Raw genomic sequence first — 21,436 nt, 5'->3', positions numbered from 1 at the left:
GCCTGTTCACCCCCAGTGCTGAGGTCACAGAACTGCAGCCATGCAGGGTTTTTCCCGTGGGGCTTGAACCCAGGTCCTCATGTTTGCAAAGCTGTTACCCACTGAGCCATGGCCCCAACCCCTTGTTATTATAGTTCATTTTTGACAACACTGTTGCAAAGGATAGAGCTGTCTAAAATTATATTACACTGTTCCAAACTTGTATCTACTATGAATGAATATAAAAAATGTCAGAGTTGCCACCAATATCTTAGCCATCATGAACATGTTTCTTCTTGTCCTGCATGTCTCGGGTGCTGGCCCACACAGTCTGCTTCTCATCTCTGGGCTGGGCCTTTGAGTTATCACCACTTATTTCCTATAATAAATAGAAGTGCTTGCACATATTTTTGTCACATTACTCTCATGGATTTCCTACCCCACCCTAGTTAATGCTTAAGGGAATACACCTTAGATTAGCCAAGGTGTAGTAGTAGATTCCAGCTAATGGTGACTTATCTCCAATTCATTTCACAAGTACCTTTGTACTAGAAAACCAAGTACTATAGATTTGACTAAATGTGGGTCTTGTTAGCTTTAAATGTAGGTCTTTGGGCTGCTTTTTCTTAGGAACAAAATCTTTATCTTCATAGAGTAAGCTACAAAAAGACTTTTTAAGACAAAGGAAGATAAGAACGGGTAAGAAATCCCTTGGGAAATTTGGAAACCGTCCATTTTCTCCTGAGTCTAATTTCCAGACCATTGTTGCCTTGCACAGTTCACAGGTGCATGTCAGTTGTTAAAGCAAACACAGAATATTTTCAAGACAAACATGCACTTTTGGGTTAACCATAAATAGGCTTCCTTTGGGTAATACAGATGAGAAGATGGTTCAGATTCAGTGTCACATAATTCCTTATAGTACAGAGACCCACGGTCACTTCCCAGGCTTAAATGGAAATGGAATATCAGCTTTACTTTGGCTGCTGCGGTGGGCAGCCTGTGGGCAGATGTGGGAAGGTCTGTGGGGCAAGGCTATCGGATGAAAATGAAGGGAAACTGTAAGGGCATCAGGACAGTTATGAAGGGACGGAGACTGACTACGCGTTCATAGGCTGAGCCTCTTTGAAACTAAGGAGAAGGAAGGGAGTCCCTTATCTTTATGCGTGGTTTAGTGTGATTTGAGAATTGATGGTAAACTCACATGGATTAAAATTAAACAAAAGTGCTCCTTCAAACCACAGGCTTTAAAATCTGCTTCTTGTTGTTGTTTATTTGTTTGCATGAGGCAGAGCCCCAATTTGTACCTAGGCTGACCTTGAACTCATGACATTTGTGTGCCTCAGGCTACCCAGGGCTGGGATTTCAGGTGTGAGTCACCCTGCCTGGTGCTGTTTTATGCTTATACTGGTAAACAGGTGCACACATGCCCCTGTGTGTTTGTATAAACATGCGTTTTTTTCTTCCTCCTTCCTTCTAGTGAATGGCGTAGTATACATACTGCCCTGTGCCTTACTTTTCTCCAACATTAACACTTGGAAATTATTGCATACCCATTAGGAAGCCTTTGCAGACTTGGAAGCACTTTTAAATGTCATGAGCCTGTCTACTAGGGTAGGGGTAACTCTTAATCCATGGATTAAGACCAAGGATTAACCTTGTTACACATACTTGGAGTTAAGAAATGGTTGTTGAATGAAAGACAGAGTGAGCAAATTATTTTACTTAATTAACTGGCTCATTCACTCTTTTGGTTTTTGTTTGAACTTGTGAACCTCCTTCCACTTCACACTGCTCATCGTAAAGATATGTGCTACCATGGTTTACCTGAGGCAAGAGTTTTATGATATAGTCCAAGCTGGCTTCAAATTCTCTGTGTCTTTCAGGATATCTCTAACTCATGATCCTCCTGCCTCAGCCTCCCAAGAATTACAGGCCTTTGTTACTATGCTTGGCCTGAATCATTTTGTTAATGCAAGGTAGAGATGGGGAGAAGCAGGAGGCTGATAACTGCTGAAGTTATGAGACCGTCGACCTAACTGTGGCCCCTTAACCCTGGATGACATCACTCACTAAGGCCTGTCATTCAAGAAAGCATCAGTAATTTTCTTGGAGATTCCCATTAGGAGAGCGGTAGAAAGGAATCCCTCTGGATTTGGGGTTGTGGTGGGGGATGGAGTTATGGGGTGGCCTCTGTAAGCAACTTCAGCTCCTTTCTTCAAACGTAAAACTAGGAACTCGGAGTAAATGGTCTCATTGAAGCCCTTTGCTCTAAAATTATGATATTTACAATTTCCACATTCTTTTCTGATCACCAGTCAGCACATTTGTCACATTTAAAGTGCGTTTGTAGAGACTGGGCTGGGGTACTTTCTCTAAGAAAATTAAAAACCCACTTGATTAAAAATGTGTTTGTTGGTCCAAATGTGTTAGCACATACATGCCTTTAGCTTCAGTCTCAGTAACTTGAGAGGCAGAGGAAAGCAGAACTCTGTGAGTTTGAGATTACAGAGAAAGTTCTAGGCTAGCCAAAGCTGCATGATGAGATCCAGTCTTTAAAATATAAAACTATATGTATGTATGTATATGTGTGTGTGTGTATGTGTGTGTGTGTGTGTGTGTGTGTGTGTGTATAATTCAAAACAAGGCTGCAGAAAATAATTTCAGTTACTCTATTCCTCACAATGGAATGGCCAATGATTGACTATAAACTAGATTTTTAAGAGTGGGACTAAATATCTTGCATATTAGTCTTTTGAAGAAGATAAGGTAAACTTTTATATTTCTAGCCTTATATTAGATAAATAAAATTAATATGATAATATTAAAGTTACTAAGTTGGAAATGCAATTATTGATAAATATATATGTCTTAATCAGTGTTCTACTACTGTGAAGAGACACCCATGACCACAGCAACTCTTAATAAAGGAAGACATTTAGTTGGGGCTGGCTTGCAGTTTCAGAGGTTCAGTTCATTATTGTCGTGATGAGAAGCATAGCAGCATGCAGGTAGACATGGTGCTGGAGAAGGAACTGAGAGTTCTACATCTAAATCAGCAGGCAGCAGGAAGAGAGACAGACACTGAGTCTGGCTTGAGCATCTGAGATCTCAAAGCCCAACCCCAGTGACACACTTCTTCCATTAAAGCCACACCTACTCCAGCAAGACCACAAATCCTAATTCTTTCAAATAATACCACTCCCTATGAACCTGTGGGGCCATTTTCATTCAAACTGCAATATGTGATAGATAATTGGCTTAAATATTCAATAGTAAATAGGACTTGTAGTAAAATGTTTTTTCCCCTCTTTGTTCTAGTTAAGTTCGAAAGTGATGCTAACAAATACTGGGGCACATTTTACCAGACCCATAAGAATAAGTTTTTCAAGAATCGTAATTGGCTGTTGAGGGAATTTCCTGAAATTCTTCCTGTTAATCAAAACGCTAAAGAGAAAGTGGAAGAATCATCCTGGGATCAAGTCAGAAGCAGCGTCTCAAGAATGCAAGGAACAGAAACCCACTGTCAAGAGAGTTCTGTCTCATCAGAACCTGGGAGCAGAGGAAGGTCTGCTTCTAACCCGGACTTGGAAGGATACAGCAGAGGACCTGGGAAGACAGAGTGGTTTCCTGGTAGCAATGCCACTTTTCGAATACTAGAGGTACCGAGCCTGAGGGACAAGGCAGGAAGTAACAGAGTATGAAAGTGTACGACCCACACTATTTTATGAATGGTCCAGACTGTCCAGGTGGAAAGATCAGATCTAATTAAATGATTAGTGTGCTTATGTGCATAAGCAATACTTCAAGGACTCGTATCTTAAATCAGTCAAGTTTAAGTTTGTGGCTTTAATTTCATCCATGTTACTTTTTTTCTTTTAGTTTGTTGTAATTTCTAACTTGGAGGCAGTGTTTTAAGTCCTGATAAACTTTTGGTCCAAATTTTTGCTCTGTGTTTTTATCCTGCTTGGGGTGAAATAAAAATAAGCAAGTTTTCTATAATCTAGTGTAGACAGTGGTTTTCCATTTTTGAACCTAAACCCCATCTTTCTGATCCCAAATGTAATAGTTGTTGATTACAGAGGATTTGCTAATGAGACCATAAGAGCAATAACAGTTACCCACAATCCCAGGAACAAGCGATTTCACCACCTTTTCTGCTTTTGTTTAGGCTACGCATGAACCTTGAGGCTTTGTGCTGTTCTGTTTAACGTCATGTCTTAGGCAATTTTCCAACTTTAATTGTCCTCTATAAACGTCTTTGTGGCTGCACAGTATTTTGTGAATGGGATATTATTATTATTTTACTTACCTACTGTCATGGTTCTGCATTTAATTGTTTTCTCAGCAGATGTCTTTGGGTGTAGACTTTACCTGCATTTCCTTTTCCCGTCTTGGGTTAAATTGACTAGTTTATAATATTTGGATTTCTTTTTAGAGTTCTTAAAAAAGAGTCTGTTTTAAGCTATACAATACTACCAGGTGTGGTGACAGGCGCACACTGGAGACAGAAACAAAAGTATCAGACATGTTCAGGACCAGCGTGTGCTCTCTCTTGCTCTCTCTCTCTCTCTCTCTCTCTCTCTCTCTCTCTCTCTCTCTCTCTCTCTCTCATTCTCTCTCTCTCTCTCTCTCACACACACGCACACATACACACACTCTCTGGGGTTTGAACCAAGGGCCTTTCAGGAGGTAGGCAAGAGTTCTACATTCCAGCCCATTTTGAGGCAGGGTCTCTCTGAGTTGCCAGGCTAGCTTCAGACTCACCGTGTAGCTCCATCCACTCGCCTCAGCCCCCTGAGCTTCTATGCGTACAGGCCTGGAGTTCCAGCCCCTCCTACCCTGTTTAGTTTCCTCATTCCCCACCACTCAGTTTGCCTCACAGCTCTTCGAACATTGAGAAGTCACACATTCTTCTTTTGTACTCTGTCCTTTCCTTCCCTTTGCTGTCTAGTTTATGAGTCCTGCCCTTTATCAGAGCTGCTGCAAGCGCTTCACTGCTGCTGTGGTGTCCAAAGGCATTGCTTACCTGTTGAGTGAGTTGTGAGGGGCTTTGGTGGGTTCAAACTGAATATTCGAAGTCACTGTGATTGTCACCCCCAGGCTTTGTTTCATCTGGCCTTTGAGTTTCACAAGTTCTACCACACGGGTATCCAGTAATCGTCTATTTCTTAAATAGAAAATTCAGTATTGGGAGTGAAATGCAATGTGTTCACATTTGTTTATTCTCAATTTTAGGTTGGTTGTGGTGCTGGAAATAGCGTGTTTCCAATCCTGAACACCTTGCAGTGAGTTTTAAGTGTTTTCCCCTACAAGATCTTACATATTTATGGGAAGTTGGAAAATTCTGGAAATACCTTGTCATTCGTATGCCAAGAGAGTTCTGATTTTTTTCCATATAAACCATGACTAAAGCAACTATGAAAAGACACATTCTGAGTGACTGTCATCACGTGGATGGGGGAGCAATTCCACAGCCATGGGTTGGGGGTAGATTTTAAACTTGTGTTTATGTAGAAGGCAGAAGGGGAGAAGAGCGAGAGACTTCCATCCTCCTAGCAAGCTGCTTAGCGTCAGACGTGGCATGCTCCTCCTGGAGACCAGATGGCATCTACACAGAGATATGAGTTTGAAGAACATACCTCACTCCTCGTCTGTGGTATCAACGTGCTGGAGCACCAGGCACACGCTCTTTGCGTGTCATGTCAGTGCCCAGACCCAGAGTCATCTGGAACAATAGCACCAACCACAAACCCCGGGGACGTAGAGATAGATGAGGACATAGATGTCCTTCTTACCCTCTCCTCACAGTCCACTAGTCTTACCTTGCTGTTTTAGTGTTTCTGTGATGAGGCAGCCCCTTACAAAACTCTACACCATTTACCTCCCCTGATCTCTCCAGTGCCTGCCTGCCTTCTTTCCTTCCTTCCTTCTTTTAAGATTTATTTATTTTATGTCTATGAGTACACTGTAGCTGTCAGACACACCAGAAGAGGGCATCAGATCCCATTACAGATGGTTGTGAGCCACCGTGTGGTTGCTGGGAATTGAACTCAGGACCTCTGGAAGAGCAGTCTGTGCTCTTAACCACTGAGCCATCTCTCCAGCCTCTTCGTTCCCTCCTTCCTTCCAGTTTACACAAGAGCTTTCATGACGTTTCCCCCACTAAAGGAACATAGGCATATCTCAGAGAACTTCTGTCAGGAGGAAGTGAGGGATTCCCCATCATCTAGCACAGCTACTGTTTTAACTTCATCTTTTAAACTTCCAATTGCAAACGTATAAAGGCATTTGGAAAAGCAAAGTGGTACAGTGAATGTCCATAGCCACCTTGATGCGCCAGCCATTAGCACAACACCAGACATCGTGTCACTCCCAATTCCTGATAGTCTCCAGTCGTCCCTACACTGAAAGACAGACAGGTCCCTAATGTTACCTGCCGGGCGCTACTGTGGCCGGCATGGGAGGTGCTGTCAAATGGGAATGGGCTTACTTTTGTATTTATTATCTTGTCTCCCTTTTTCAGCTTCTAAGATGAAGTTTTCTATTCTTCTGTGTCACATGACCAGACCATTTACCCCAGTGAGACTGGAGCTTTATACACACACACACACACACACACACACACACACACACACACACACACACTGGTTGAGTGGTTGCGTTACTCTAGAGACTGATCTCACGGTATTACTAAGTAATTGTTTTTAGATTTCTAGAATTTCTATTTTATATATTCCAGGTAACCTAACAGTATAATATAGCAAGAGGACAATATATATTGATTATTAATCTCTGATTCCATAGTAGTTAGTTGTATTTGACCTCTCGTCCTGCCCTTCCTCTTCCCCTCCTCCTCTATTTTTTTTTCTTTTTTTCCCACTCATCCTTTTCCTCACACAAGGTCTTGCTCTTTACATCAGACTGGCCTCAAACAAGATTCTTCTGTCTTCTTCTCCCATTACTGGGATCACAGGTGTGCCTAGAAACATGGGGAAACTAATTCATCTTTAAAAGCCAAACAGTGATCAGCCTTCCAAAGGGAGAATTGCTCTTCCCCACCCCCAGGGTTAATATGTTACATTTTCAGAATGTTTTACCATAATTAGACTATTGGAATTGAGAGGTCAGATCATTCTCCAAGGGTCATTTAATTCCTAAGCCTCCACCAAGACAGTTCTGCTGGTGTGCCGGTGGAAGTGTCTTGTACACCCTGTTACTGGGAGAAGAGCCAAGGCAGTCAGCTGACTTTACAGAAAGACTCTGGAAAGCCATTAGGTGGTCACAAGGCCTCAGCTTGGGATGCTGATGCAGTGAGAATTCCATCTCAGAGGTCAGGCTTGCCACCTTGATAGGACGCATGGCAAGTGCTTTCCTTTGGCCACTAGACTATTCTAGATCCAGCAGATGTTCTATAACTACTCAAAAGTAGATGGCAGACCTTTCATATGTGTTAGATAGACTAGAGTGCAGAGACATCTGAATCGTGTAGACATTTTTAGAAGATCATCCTAATTTTAAGTTCCTGGGAGGCAGAAGCAAGTCTTCTACAATAATAATAATAATAATAATAATAATAATAATAATAATAATAATAGTAATAATAGCAACAACAGCTGTAATAATGGGTGACAGTGTTGATTGCTTATTCTTTGAGCCACAAATCTTTCTACAAACCTCACTGTCTGGATCCATTCAGCCCTCATAACTACCTTAAAACTTCACAGTCATCTCTATTTACAGATGAAGAAACAGAGTTGCAGACTAAGACACCACCCTCCAAACACTTAGTAATGGTGGAGCCAAGTGTTAGGATTGGGCTACCTTGTTCTGGAGGCCTTTGATTCCTAACCACATATCACACATGCATCTGAGTGCCGACTAAACCCATTTCATAAGCACACAGCACTCAGTAGACCACAGGTCACAGTTACATGGATTTCATAGAAGATTACACAGTATATGTTAGACTAAAGTACTAAAATACTAATTTTTTTTGAGACGTAGGCTTACTCTATAGCCCAGACTAGTCTTGAACATTGAATCTTCTTGCCTCTGCCTCCCAAGTGCTGGGGATAGAGTCAGGTACCACCAGGACCAGCAGAGTATCCTTTTCCAAACAAGATAAATGAGCAACAAAACAAACTAAGTCCCACTTGTTATACTAATACTCGTCAGGACAGGTCGTAAGTTGACTACAAATCCTAGTGCCCCAGACTAGGTTACTTATGTGTGAGTCATGGTATTTATCAACAAGTAGCCTCTAAGAGTAGAATCCAAGTCCTATTTTTGCTTATATTCTTTATTTACTTAGAAGTCCACCTTCCCTAAAATGCCTCTTGAGTCAAACATTTAAGAGGCTTAGTTTGTACTTCAGACCTCTCTTTATATCCTTCCAGGTGCCAGGTTTGAGCTCTTTAGGTCAATGTGATTCTTGTTCCTGACATCTGATTCCCACCAACCTGTCCCTGCAAACTTACAGCCAGACATTTTGAGATGCTGACCCTCTCACTCCTTTAAAAGTTGTATGAAACCAGCCATGTCCCAAATTGTAAAATCCACAAGAGCCAGGCCCACATGTATACCTACAGTTACTGGGTAATGACATCCACCTGTTTTTAGCAACGCAGATATTTTTCTAAGCAACATGACACAAAGACTGTTCAATGCTGGCTGGCCCACGGAATCCATAGTATCTGCCTGCCCGTGACCAATTTCACATAAAGGCCAAATAGAATTCATTTAGGTTGGGAGTCAAGATTTTTAAATGGGCAAATGTTCCTCTGTAAAATAAATAAGTAAAACAAATAAAACAATTTTTGTTAGCATACTGTAAATAAAGAAACTGATTTTCAAAGAAGTGGCCAGTCCAGGATTCCTGTATAGGTTCATTTGGCTCCTTAAACCCACAATCTCAATTAGATAACTTCATATAGTCATGCTTGGTATATACGTTAGGTTCAATAAATGCCTGATAATAACTTGAAATGATAGCCAATAGTTTAAATGTTAAGAGTTTAAGTCTCTTTCAAAAAATTCATTTATAACCAGTACAACATTATATGGCTTCTGCCCTGTCAGGCGTCATAGCGTCTATCTGGAAAGGGTCAAAATTCAAACAAGTGGTAAATGAAGGAAGAATGAGGGACGCAGGGTGCTGAGGGGCTTAGAGAAGGCTGAAGTGGGCAGCTGCAGGGCATGCCGGGGGAGGGGAAAAACAGGACCAACATGGGGGAGTAGATTTAGAAATTTCCACCTGAGAGTGTGATAAGAAATAAGGCAGCGGCTCCTTCAACCCTGGACAGGAGCTCCAAAGTCACCCTACTTTGTGATAAGTGCTTGTCACACCCACAGTTCCTTTTCTTCTCTGGTTTGAACACATCTGATGTCTTTTCTGTTTTCATAGGAACATTCCAGGATCCTTTCTTTATTGCTGTGACTTTGCCTCTGAAGCCGTGGAGCTTGTAAGGGTATGTTTTAATAAAGAGAGGCCTGGGCTGAGGAGAGGACTCTGTATAGACAGTGCTTGTCATACATGCAGCAAGCCCTGAGTTCAGATCCCTAGCACATGTTCAAAAGCCAGCTTGGCAGTGTGTGCCTGTGATCTCAGCACAGGGAGCCAGACACAGGAAGGTCCTGGGGCTCACTGGTCAACCAGTGAGCTCCAAATCCAATGAGAGACTGTCCCTCAAGGTACAAGGTTGAGAGCAATCGAAAAGGATAGCCAGTATTGATTGACACGCGCACTCACACACACACACACACACGTATGCACACACACATCCACACACACTCGAATCCAAGTATATACAAACATATATACACACACATAAATTAAATATAGAGGAGCCCATTGTAATGGCACATACTTTTAATCCCAGCACTTGGGAGACAGAGGCAGGTGGATCTCTGTGAGTCACCCTGGTCTACAAAGGAGTGAGTTCCAGGATAGCCAGAGCTACAATAGTGAGACCCTGTCTCAAAATAAATAAATAAATAAATAAATAAATAAATGGGAGTTTTAAATAAATAAGTGGAAGTTTTAAAAGTTCTAATTTGAGAGGTCTGCAGAGATTGGTTTAATGAACACTGGCTGTTCTTCCAAAGGACCTGGATTCAGTTAGCACATGTGGGCTCACAAATCATCTCTTACTCCGGTCCCAAGGGATCCAACACAGGTTTGGTCCCAGCTCCCACGTGGGGCTCATAGCTGTCTGTGAGTCCAGCCTCAGAGGATCCAGTGTCCTCTTCTGGCTTCTGAAGCACCAGGCCAGACATGCATGGAAGTAAAACACCTATGCACATAAAAATAAATAAATATTTTTAAAAGGCCTAATTTGTTTTCTTTTGAAGTGATTGATTGTTCTGAAATGTTTCTGCATCAAGTGTTCCTGTGACAATTTTTAGCTGTGCTTTGCAATTTCTGGAAGTTATTTCAACTGATGCTGAAGTATATTGCCTATATAGGATGCCTGTTTTTACCCTAAAACAGTAGAAGTTGTTTTGAATTTAAGAGAAATGTCATGGCTGGATAGATGGCTCAGTAGTCAAGAGCACATACTCCTCTTGCAGAGGAACTGAGTTCGGTTCCCAGCACACATTTGAGGTGGCTCGCAACTACCTGCCTATAACCCTAACTCCTGGGATCCAATACCTTTTCACCTTATGCACCAACCTACACACACACATAAAGAATTTAAAGTACGTGTTAAAGTTCAGACTATACATATGTCCATGAATGCAGTTCAAAAGATACCAGTAATATTGGTCAAGATTTTAATAACTACTTACCCAAGCTGAACTTTTAGCTAACCCTACAGGAAGCCATCTCTCACGCCCGTTTCTCACACTTTCCACATAATCTGGCACACAGTAGGCACTCCTTAAAGTGAAATGTTTGAGATAAGAGGCTGTGGGGACAGCAGCAGGCCCTGGGCTTCCTGTACAGACCCACGGGTGCTAGCTAGACTTTACTGGGATGAAGAGGCAACTGCAGCAAATGGGATGGGAAAGAAATTCTGTTAACAGAGAATGTAGACCAGTCAGTAACGTGCTAGCCTGCCAAGCCTAATTCAGTCCCTCAGAACCCGGGGGAGAAGGATGGAAAAGGTGGTGTGTGCTTATAATCCCAGCCTACACTGGCAGAGAGATGGATCCCTGGAGCTCATGGGTAGCCAGCCTAGCCTACTAGACAACCCCAGACCAGAGAGGCCCTGTCTCCAAAGTAAAATGGATTGAACTTGAGGAAAGACAGCCGAGGTTGTTCTGTGGTCTCCATACACATGCATCTACCTACACACACATGTGCTCCTGTATACACACACACACACACACACACACACACACACACATTTCTGAGGATGGTACAGTACTGATGGGTTGATATCTATCTGTCCTGCTGCTGAGGCTGCAGACAAGTCATACTTTACCCTCACTGTCTACAAATAGCCTTCCTGAACTCACGCCCTGCCCCGTTCTGGTGCACAAGACAGTGGATTTTAGTGGCGTTGTGTCCATCACTGTCACCTATTTGTGGATATGATATGTAGCGGAAGATGTTCTGTATTTAAGGAAAGGGTACATAGAAGAAGCAGAGGAGTGGGGCTCGTGAGGACCATCTTGGCACCCCTCAGAGACTACAGGACCGCCGTCCAGCAGCACTGCCAGCCAAGCCAGAGACTACACTACTCCACTTCTTCCCTGAAGGAGGGGTTATGAAGAGCATTTGCTGTTTAGTCCAAGTGCTTTAAACTTAGTTATTATTTTTTATTTTCCGGGCAGCTTGAAATAAGCCAACAGAGTACTGACTAGAAATGAAGCTTATTCGAGTGCACAGAGGAACGAAGCTTAGGAGAATTGTAATTTTGTATTACATTTATTTATTTATAAAATAAGTGCATGCACACACTTATTTTACATTTGTTTGTATAAATACTGCATCGTTGAGGGGAAAGATGCATGCCAGGGGCTCGTGTCGATAAGAAAACAATTTGGAGAAATCATTTCTCTTCTTCCACCACGTGGGTCCCAAGAGCAAGCACCAAGCCATCTGTCTATCTCACTGACCCAAGAAAGAATTTTTTTCTTAATTACCTTTCACTTAAATAAAAAAAAAAAAAGAAAGAAAGACAGAAAAGGAGGAAACCCCTCTGGAAGTGTGCTAACTCCTGCTTTTCTTCTCCACCCTGACAGTCACATGCGTCCTACAGCGAGGCCCACTGTTTTGCCTTTATTCATGACGTGTGTGACGACAGCTTAGCCTACCCGTTTCCAGACGGGCTCCTGGATGTCGTTCTCCTTGTCTTCGTGCTCTCTTCCATTCACCCTGACAGGTAAATGAAGACGAAAGGGCAACATTAGCTCCCTTATCAGTCCTGGGTTTTAGAGCTATCAAAGCAAAAGTGACAATCCCTGAATTTATTATTTAGCGGACTCCATTATGTTTAACATGCAGCCTCTTAATGCAGTTTTTCTCCTTTCTTCACACTTTAAGAAAGAAACTGGTCAAATGCTTCATTAGCAAGCTTTCTGTCACCGTCAGGATGAAGTGAGCACATTCTGGCAAGACACATACCTATTAAAAGTGACAGCGCTTCAAGGAAATTACAGATGCAGAACAGCCTAATAGACTCCCAGGAGGGAGACTGTACTTAGTGATCAGAAACAAACATCTTTGATTTAGCGTCTTCTTGAGTGTTTAGGGAGAGATGGGCTGCAGTCTGTGTGGCTTACTCGGGTTCAGCGAGAGGCTTGTGTTTCAAAGAAGCCTGCACAGGAATTCTGGCCATAGTGATTTCAGATTGTCATTGGACCTTTAGGATCTAAGGTGGGTCAAGAGCAGTGATTTATTTGTAAGGGCATGTGTGTGTGTGTGTGTGTGTGTGTGTGTGAATCTTTGTGTATATGTATGTGTATGAGTCTGTGTGTGTATATATATATATGCGAGTATGTGTGTGTGTGTGTATATGAATGTGTGCATGTGTGTGTACACGTGTGTGTGTTACATGTGTGTATATGTATGTGTATGAGTCTTTGTGTGTGTATATATATGTGAGTATGTATTGTGTGTGTGTATATATATATATGTATGTGTGTGTATATGTATGTGGGCGTGTGTTTGTGTGTATGAGTATGTCTGTATATGTGTGTGTCTCCTGCTGGGCATTACCTTAATATCTTGTGCATGTTGGGCACATTGCTGTTCTACTGAGTGTCCCTCCCCTCCAAAGTATGACTTACAGTTTTATATTTACATGATACTGGTTTTTATTTTTGATTTCTTGAGAAAGAATCTCAGGGTGTAGCCTATGCTAACATTAAACTCTGCCGTGCTCAGGCTGACCTCAGAGTGACCCTCCTTGCCTTAACCTCCCCACTGCTGAAATTACAGGCATGTACCACCATGCCCACCCAACAGGACTTGTGATTTTATAAGATTTCACAACCCCAGGAAGAGGGTACAGATCTGCATAAGACTCCTTTGGCTTGATATTGTGATCCCTTCCCAGAGAAACGTGAGTCCTATGTGTTAAGCTGCCAAGACATTTGCTGGCTTCTTAGTTCCCATTCAAAGTTGAGCATTTTTCTATGTAAGGAGGTAAAATTAGATTCCCAAATTAATCCAAAAAATACATTTATACCTCATGCATAGATTAGGCTCCATCAAACCACTTTGCCCTCTGTTTCCACAATGTATTTCTTTTCTGATAGTATGATCATCTGTTAGCACTGCTGCAGAATAGTCAAAATGTCACCTCTACGTTTTGCTTCCTTCTGTGAAAGAAGGTAGTAAAGAGCAAGTGTCCCTCTTTGGTACTTAAAGCAGAAAATTGGGAGACTCTAAATAAGATTGCAAAAAGACTAATTGAGATTGGTCCAAATAATGCATTCTGTCTTAACTTGAACTGAACATCAGTAAGAGGGACACAGGAATCTCGGGATGTTTGCTTTTATTATGCAGAATCCACTGTTTGTTACAAAATAAACTCAAATGTATCCTGTCAATACAACGTTTTTACCCATATATGGAAAGGAACTAAAAATGAACTGGGGGAGTTGCACACTTGTGGTCCCAGCTGTTTGAGTGGTTAAGGCGAAAGTCAGCCTCTGGTGTTAGAAACCAACCTGGGCAAAACATAAACATAAAGGAATGGTTTAGCAGTGTCTTTGGGATCATCTAGGACTATATGAGTGTGAGTGAGTGTGCTTTTAAGAAGATTCTAGAAAAGTAGCTCATTATCATCAGAAAAAAGAAATGGCAGTGATTCGGCTAGAGCCTGAGTCTGAGGTGGCAGATGAAATGGGAGTATTTCATGGGAGATTACAGGAGACCATTGACTGTCGTTCTAATCACTGACATGAAAGAAAACGAGATACGTGCTGTGCTACTGTGGGCAGGCAGCAAATAGTGGGGAGTTTTTATTCTTTGCTTGTTCTGTTTTATCTTTTGTCCCTTCCTCTTACTCTTTCCAGGGGCAGGTGAGGACAGTAATCAGCTGAAGTACACAAATTTTTTTAAAGGGGCCTTTGGATGAGACAGGTGGATGGATCTCTGTGAGTTCCAGGCCTGTTGTAAATATTATTTGGGTTTCTACCCCACCTTAGATAAGCTCCCAAATAAAAGACACAAAACTGTTATATTTATAATAAGCCTTAAAGCACTAGAGCTGGGAAGATGTCAACCCTCTGCTGTTTTATCTGCTTCCCTGGCAGTAATATGGCCTGCCATGTTCCTCCTGGGCCTACACCAGCTGGCCAGCCCTTACAGCCAAGCACTTAAGAGCCACTCCACCTACCCACAGCACCTTCTTCCCCTCCTGCCTCTCTCTCCTTTCTCCCTCTTCATGGTCCCTGCCTCAGACCCCAAGCCCGGGCACTGAAGCCCCACCTACTCTCTTCTGTCCAGCTACAGGCTTTAGGCATGTTTATTAACCAATCAAGGATAACTTGGGGGACGTTTTTATAACAAAGGCTGGTATATCTGCTCATTTAGAGCAACCAGACTTGGGGTTACAGAATTTATCATTTGAATACAAATAGCATTAGACTAATCCACTCCACAGGTCAGCCAAGAATAATGAGACCTTGTCTCAAAAATAAATAAATAAATAAAAGAAAGGAAGGAAGGAAGGAGAGAAAGGGGAAGGGCATGATAGTTATTATCAATTGTGAACTTGACAGAATCTAGAATCAGCTGGGAGATGGGCCTGTGGAAGTAAGTTATCTTGAGTCTATCAGATGGCATGGGAAGGCCAATCTTACGGGTGGGGCCACACTCTGGGCAAGGGATCCTGACCTATACAAGATGGAGAAAGGGACCTGAATACTAGCATGCATTCATGGTTCTCTGCTCTCTGACTGGATGAAGTGTTACCAGCTGCTTCAAGCTCCTGACTCCTTGACTTTCTTGTCACAGTGGTGTATAACCTGAACTGTGAGCCAAAATAAACGTTCTCTCTTGAGTACTCCTGTCAAAGTATGTTATCACAGCACCAGGAAAAGCAACTAAGATGGGCTTTGTTCCATTCCTGCCTTAACAACTTCATTCCCAGCCTGGTCCCACCATGATTCCCAGGAGCCCGAGTGCACATGATTGACAGGAGAGGCAGCTCCCACTCCTGTCCTACCCACACCCACACGCTAGTGTTAGGCAAGGATTCCCACAGTGGCTGCCTAGTGACGTGCTTGACTCTTATTTTTCTGCATTTTTATTTCAGCCTTACTTTACTAATAAGTCCAGAGATTTGCTCTGTACAAATTTATATATAAATTTACCTTGAAATTGTACTTTTTTAAGGTTTAAATTTTTAGGTGTATTTTTACTTTATATGCTTTGATGTTTTACCTGCATATGTGTCCGTGTAGGAGCATTGGGGCCTAGACTGGAGTTTCAGGCAGGTGTGAGCCGCCATGTGGGTGCTGGGAATTGAACCCAGGTCTCCTGGAAGAACAGCCAGGGCTCTTATCACATTGAGCCATCTCTCCAGCCCCCAGATTTTTGTTTTGCATTGTGAGAGAGCACAGACCACAGATGTAAGCACATGAAAATGGCCTGAAATGAAGAAAGAATAATATTTCCTTTCATGTATGTATGCTTTTTTCTTTCCTTCCTTCCTTCCTTCCTTCCTTCCTTCCTTCCTTCCTTCCTTCCTTTCTTGTGCTATGAATGAACCTCAGGGCCTCACACATGCTAGGCCAGCATCTTTGCACAGAGCTTGGTACCGCAAGCTTCCCAAATCATGTTCTAGCATTTAAAAAACTTTCAGTTAAACATGCCATCTCTTTCTGTCACGTTTCTTCTCTGTTTATATCTATTTTCAAAGCAGCATTTATGTTCTCCCTATCTGCTTTCTTTGTGACATGGCAGAAGCTGGATTTCACCCCTTTATTCCACTAAATATAGTTTTTTAGAATTTTTAAATTGTATGTGTGATATGTGTGTGTTATATGTATGGCTATGTGCATGTTTGACTGTGTGTGATGTGTGTGTTATATGTATGTACATGTATATGAATGTGTGTACCTGTATGTGTGTGTGCATGTGTGACTCTATGTGTGTGTGATATGTGTACATGGTCCTGTGTGTCCCACAGTATGTATGTGGTGGCCACATGAGTGCTTTGCGATGTTGGTTCTCTTTTTTTGTGTTTGTTGTCACATGGGTCCCTCTCAAGTTGCCAGGCTCTCATGACAAGTGCTTTATACCTACAGAGCCATCTTGGCAGCCATGACTGTTGTTTAAATTGAAAGGAATACATAGATTTTCTGGGATCATCTCATCTTTCCAAAATAAGATCACCTCAGCAACTGTAAGTGGCTTAGATAAAGCAGAAGCAGAGCTGGGTGTTGTGGCTTAAGTGTGTAACACTAGCACTCAGGAGGCTGAAGCAGGATGACTGCTTCGAGTTCAAGGCTAGCCTGGGCCACACAGTGAGCTCCAGACCGCCCTGGGCTGCAGTATGAAACCCTGCCTTAGAAGCCGAAACCAAAATAAAGTAAGAGACAACGAAGACTTGTCCTGTAAGCTACGCTTTCCTGTCCCTCCCAGAGCAGTTCCCTGTGGGCTCCCTGAGTCCTCTCCAGTGGAGCTCTGTGGGGAGCTAAATAAAGCCTGCCACTCGGCAAACACCTGAATCTTTTCAGTCCCTGGCCGATAAAACACAGGCTGTGAACACAGAACCCCAAATACTAAGTCAAGCTCTACTTTAGAAGGTCATATTTGACACCACATAAGCAGGATGGATAATTAGCAATAAGGAAGCAAGAGTTTCTTGGTGTGCAGCTGGGAATGGGGATGTGACTACAGGAAAAAAGAATCCTTCTTCATGGGAGAAAACCATGAATACAGAGGTACAGGACACAGAGCCCAGCATTCCATAGTGTTTGGTTGGGAGAAATGCTTTTGGTTAGAAAGCAGTAGAAACATCATTGAAAGGATTCATGCTAAGAACCCTATAAGAATTAAACCTTTGCCTTCTGGATTAAAATCTTGATATTGTTTTGACAGTGATGTGATTTGACCAGACCATTGTTTGAGGTCAGATAACTCAATTGGTAACATTCGTGAAGAATTACCAAGAAGGATAATGTAGTATATTATTAAAAAGTGATTCTGTTTCCCGGCTTGGGGCTGTAATTGTTTGTCCCAAGGACCCACCAATGGGGGACAGAGAAAACAGCAAAGGGGAGAAGTAAGAAGACAAAGACATGGATAGGCTGAAAAGGAAGGAAGTAGTCTCCATCTGGAGCGGATCAGGAGACTCTTCCTCTTCCTAAGGAAGTCAGGAGTGCAAGGGATGGCTCAGCAGGTAAAGCACTTGCTGTGCAAACCTGAGGCCCCCAGTCCAGATTCCTAGAACCCAGGTCAAAAAGCCAAGCAGGCACGGATGCTGCCTGTATTCCTGGCCTTCATGGGGCAGAGATGGGATCCAGGAGGAAGGTAGCTAATTAGACTAGCCAGAATCTGAGTTCAAGGAGACACCCTGCCTGATGTCAAGTTTGGGCTTACATATACATGTGGACATGCATGCACACTCATGGAAAATGGCAGGAAGGGAGGAAGGTAGTAACGAGGAAGAAAGAGATCTCTTTAGCTATGTAAATTTGGGGTGGTTCCAACATACTGTTTTATTTTACAGAACAAGATAAAGTTCCTTTACCTTTGTTTCCTACCTTATTTAACAGCAGAAACATAAGCAGATGGGTGGGTGCGTTGTCTGGTTAGTCGGAGACAGGGTTGCACTCTAGACTCATGTCTGGAACCCATGATCCTGGTGTTGCCGCACCGGAGTCTGGAATTACATTATGTACCACCGCACCAGGTTTGTGGTCTGTAGTTCAGCTTTGACCTGCGACAAGCTCTGTCGTTCCCAGCTGAGTTCAGTTCTTGGGACACGTAGACTTCTGAATTTGGTTCCTTCAGTACAAAATGCTTTTTTGTATTTTTGGGTTGTTTTTTTTTTTTTTTTTTTTTTTGTTTTGTTTTTGTTTTTCTCTTACATGTATGGTTCCTTTGGCTTGTTGATATCTTCTTATCTTGTCTCTGAGAAGGTTAGTCCTAGCATATAAAACATTTCCACATAGGTCATCTTACTTTGTTTTTAAAGGATGCAAGCTGTTGTCCAGCGACTGTCCAGGTTGCTGAAGCCCGGAGGAATGCTATTGTTTCGGGATCATGGAAGATATGATACTGCTCAGCTTCGGTTTAAAAAAGGTAATAGAAGCTGAGAGGTGGCTCAGTGGTTAGGAACGTGTGCTGCTACTGAAGAGGGGGATTTGCCTCCCAACCCCCACATCAGGTAGCTTACAAGCACCTATGGCTCCAGCACCAGGGAATCTAATACCCTCTTCTGACTTCCTCAGACACCCAACATATGTGCATGTACCTACATAAGACACATATATACATAATTAAAACAATTCATAGTTAATATAATTATTATTTAATATTAATATATAATACACCATTTTAAATATGCATAATTTTTAAATTGTTTAAAAGGTAAATAGTATGCCAAGTGGTACACACCTTTAAATCTCAGCACTAAGAAGACAGAAAGGCAAGTGGATCTCTGAGTTTGAAGCTAACCTGGTCTACAGAGAGAGTTCCAGAACAACAACCTGAAACAGAGAAGTCTTGAAAAACAAAAAAACACAGTCATGTCAAATGGTTTGGGTTTATATTGTCTTTTAATGGAATAACAAGTTCTTCTCTTTATTATATTTTAGGGCGTTGTTTATCTGAAAATTTTTATGTCCGAGGAGATGGTACCAGAGCCTATTTCTTTACAAAAGGTATGCTGATTTATCTAGCCTAGGGTAAGCAGTGAGTTGTGAAAACTCTCAAGTAGCTGTTTGCAGGAACACACTCAGAAGCTGTGAAGGCAAGGTCTCAGTGCAGACTAAACACCAGAATTCTTCATGCCCTGGTACTTACAATAGTTCCACATAGAAGCGTGCAATGGCCTTTCACCTTGAAATATTTTTCCAGCTAAAACTGCGTCTAAAGAGTGTGTTGTTTCGCTCTTGCACCAGTGTGAAGGTGCAGGTATAATTTGGGAGTTAGTGTTTGCCATGTTATAAAGGAAGCTGACAAGATGCCACAGGACAGAGGAAAGAATTTTCGTTTTATAAGCCTACAGAAAATTAGATCTCAGTAGTCACTTTCTTGTCTTAAGCAAGTACTTCTGACTACATCAGGTGAACTGTGCATTCAGGGATTTCTCCAAATCTAATAGAGCCTTTTATAATATGTGATCTTGGGTCATTGTAAGCAAAGGCTCAGAAAGGAGGCACATTTCAAAATATCAAAAGCTGTAGGCACAGTCCGTTGTCCTGATCAGGCCGGCCCCGGCAGCCTGTCTGTACTTGCAGTGCATGCAGGGATAAAAGAGCCCGACTGGGCTTTGCGGGTTCTCTTCACCCAGCTCTAGTGCTTCTTGGTATAAGTGAAACTCGGGTGAGCAGTCCTCCAGGGCTCTCCACTGGGCCTCACCCCCCTCCCCACCACATGCGCCATCACTGACTGCCACTCTTGTCCCAAAGGGGAAATCCACCGTATGTTCTGCGAGGCCGGGTTACATGAAAAGCAAAATCTGGTTGATCACCGCTTGCAAGTTAATAGGAAAAAGCAAATGCAAATGCACCGAGTGTGGGTTCAAGGGAAATTCCAGAAACCGTCGCCCTGGACCCCACGGAGTGGAAAGGAGCATTCTCTCCATTCTCGAGACTGAGCTACGTGTCGTGTTAAAGTACGAAACCGGGGCATGATATTGTTCAAAGGCTTCTCTCCCAAAGATGAGCAGAATCATCTACGGCTCTGATTGTCTGCTTTCGGTGCTCTTGGGACATTTTAAGAACACAGATGTGACTTGAAAGAGTGTCCCACCCTCTGGGTTTTCAGAACTTGAAATATGTTTGGTTTTGTTTCATCTAACCATGTTCCCTTGAATTGTATGACTTCGAATTAAGTAGCTGATATAAGGCATATAGTTTTGTAACCCATCCATGTTTTAGCAGTGGGAAAATTATCTCCTTTATCATTGGGTGTAGTAAAGCTGTCAAACCGCCCTCTGCCGTCAGCAGAGATACAGTGTGCCTTGTTCTTAGGGGAGCTCAGAAGCCCAGAATGTAGGGATACTCTGTTTTGTTTTGTTCTTTATTTTCTGTCAATCCCCAGCCCCTACGCAATAGCATCTGAAATACAACTTTAGTTTCTCTTCCTTTCCAAAAACTGGGGAAGTGTGGCCCTTGTTAACGTCACTCCTGGGCTGATCATCTTTGAGCTTTGTGTGCTGTGGTGGCTAGTTTTAATTGTCTCAGATTGTCAGTTGTGTATGGAAGTTTGTCTTAATTGTGTTAATTGATGTGAGAAGACCTGTCTACTGTGGGCAGTACCATTCCCTGGGCTTTGACCCTGGACCAAGCATGAGAAAGGTGAACTGAGCTCTGGCACACATATTCATTCTCTCTCTGCTCTTGACCATGGGTGACCAGCTGCTCCAAGTTCCTGCCTCCTTGACTTCCTGCTGGAACTGGTGGACTGTAACTTGGAGTTGTGAGCTAAAATAAACCTTTTCTTCCCTAAACTGCTTTTGTTAAGAGTTTTGTTTTGTTACATGCATGGATTTTGCCTGAATGTATGCCTGTGCACCATGTGCATGCCTAGTATCTCTGCCTGCAGAGAGCACTGGATTCTAACCTGGGTTATAGGTGTTTGGGAGCCTGTTGTAGGACAGATTTTTCCTGGAAAGAGGCAGTATACACTTGCCTACTCACCCTCCATAGGGAGTCCGTGACGGAACGAATACCACCAAAGTTCAGTTTAGTGAACAATAGAGTTTTATTAGGGTCATTCACAGGACTATGGGTGAGGGGTTGCTTACAGGAATAGAAATGACTGAACGATAGCTTTATTACCAGAACCAACCTCAGCATGGGGGACAGCTCACAAAAGCTG

At 42.5% G+C, this 21,436-nt stretch overlaps 1 protein-coding gene across 1 annotated transcript in view; it reads left to right on the top strand.

The window, feature by feature from the left end:
• The window catches only part of METTL8 (methyltransferase 8, tRNA N3-cytidine), an 82,918-nt gene extending 61,958 nt beyond the window's left edge, over positions 1-20,960 (top strand). The window contains exons 4-10 of the mRNA XM_080927308.1: positions 3,301-3,641; positions 5,218-5,267; positions 9,386-9,449; positions 12,172-12,311; positions 18,585-18,691; positions 19,207-19,272; positions 20,023-20,960. Of these exons, the coding sequence (XP_080783434.1) occupies positions 3,301-3,641; positions 5,218-5,267; positions 9,386-9,449; positions 12,172-12,311; positions 18,585-18,691; positions 19,207-19,272; positions 20,023-20,210 (956 nt within the window). The 3' untranslated portion in view covers positions 20,211-20,960. The remainder of the gene's footprint in view (positions 1-3,300; positions 3,642-5,217; positions 5,268-9,385; positions 9,450-12,171; positions 12,312-18,584; positions 18,692-19,206; positions 19,273-20,022) is intronic.
• The last annotated feature ends 476 nt before the right edge of the window (positions 20,961-21,436 follow it).

This window comes from Micromys minutus, assembly GCF_963924665.1.
Source record: "Micromys minutus genome assembly, chromosome: 13".
In the NCBI taxonomy this organism is placed as follows: Eukaryota; Metazoa; Chordata; class Mammalia; order Rodentia; family Muridae; genus Micromys; species Micromys minutus.
This window is presented reverse-complemented; position numbering and strand designations above follow the sequence as displayed.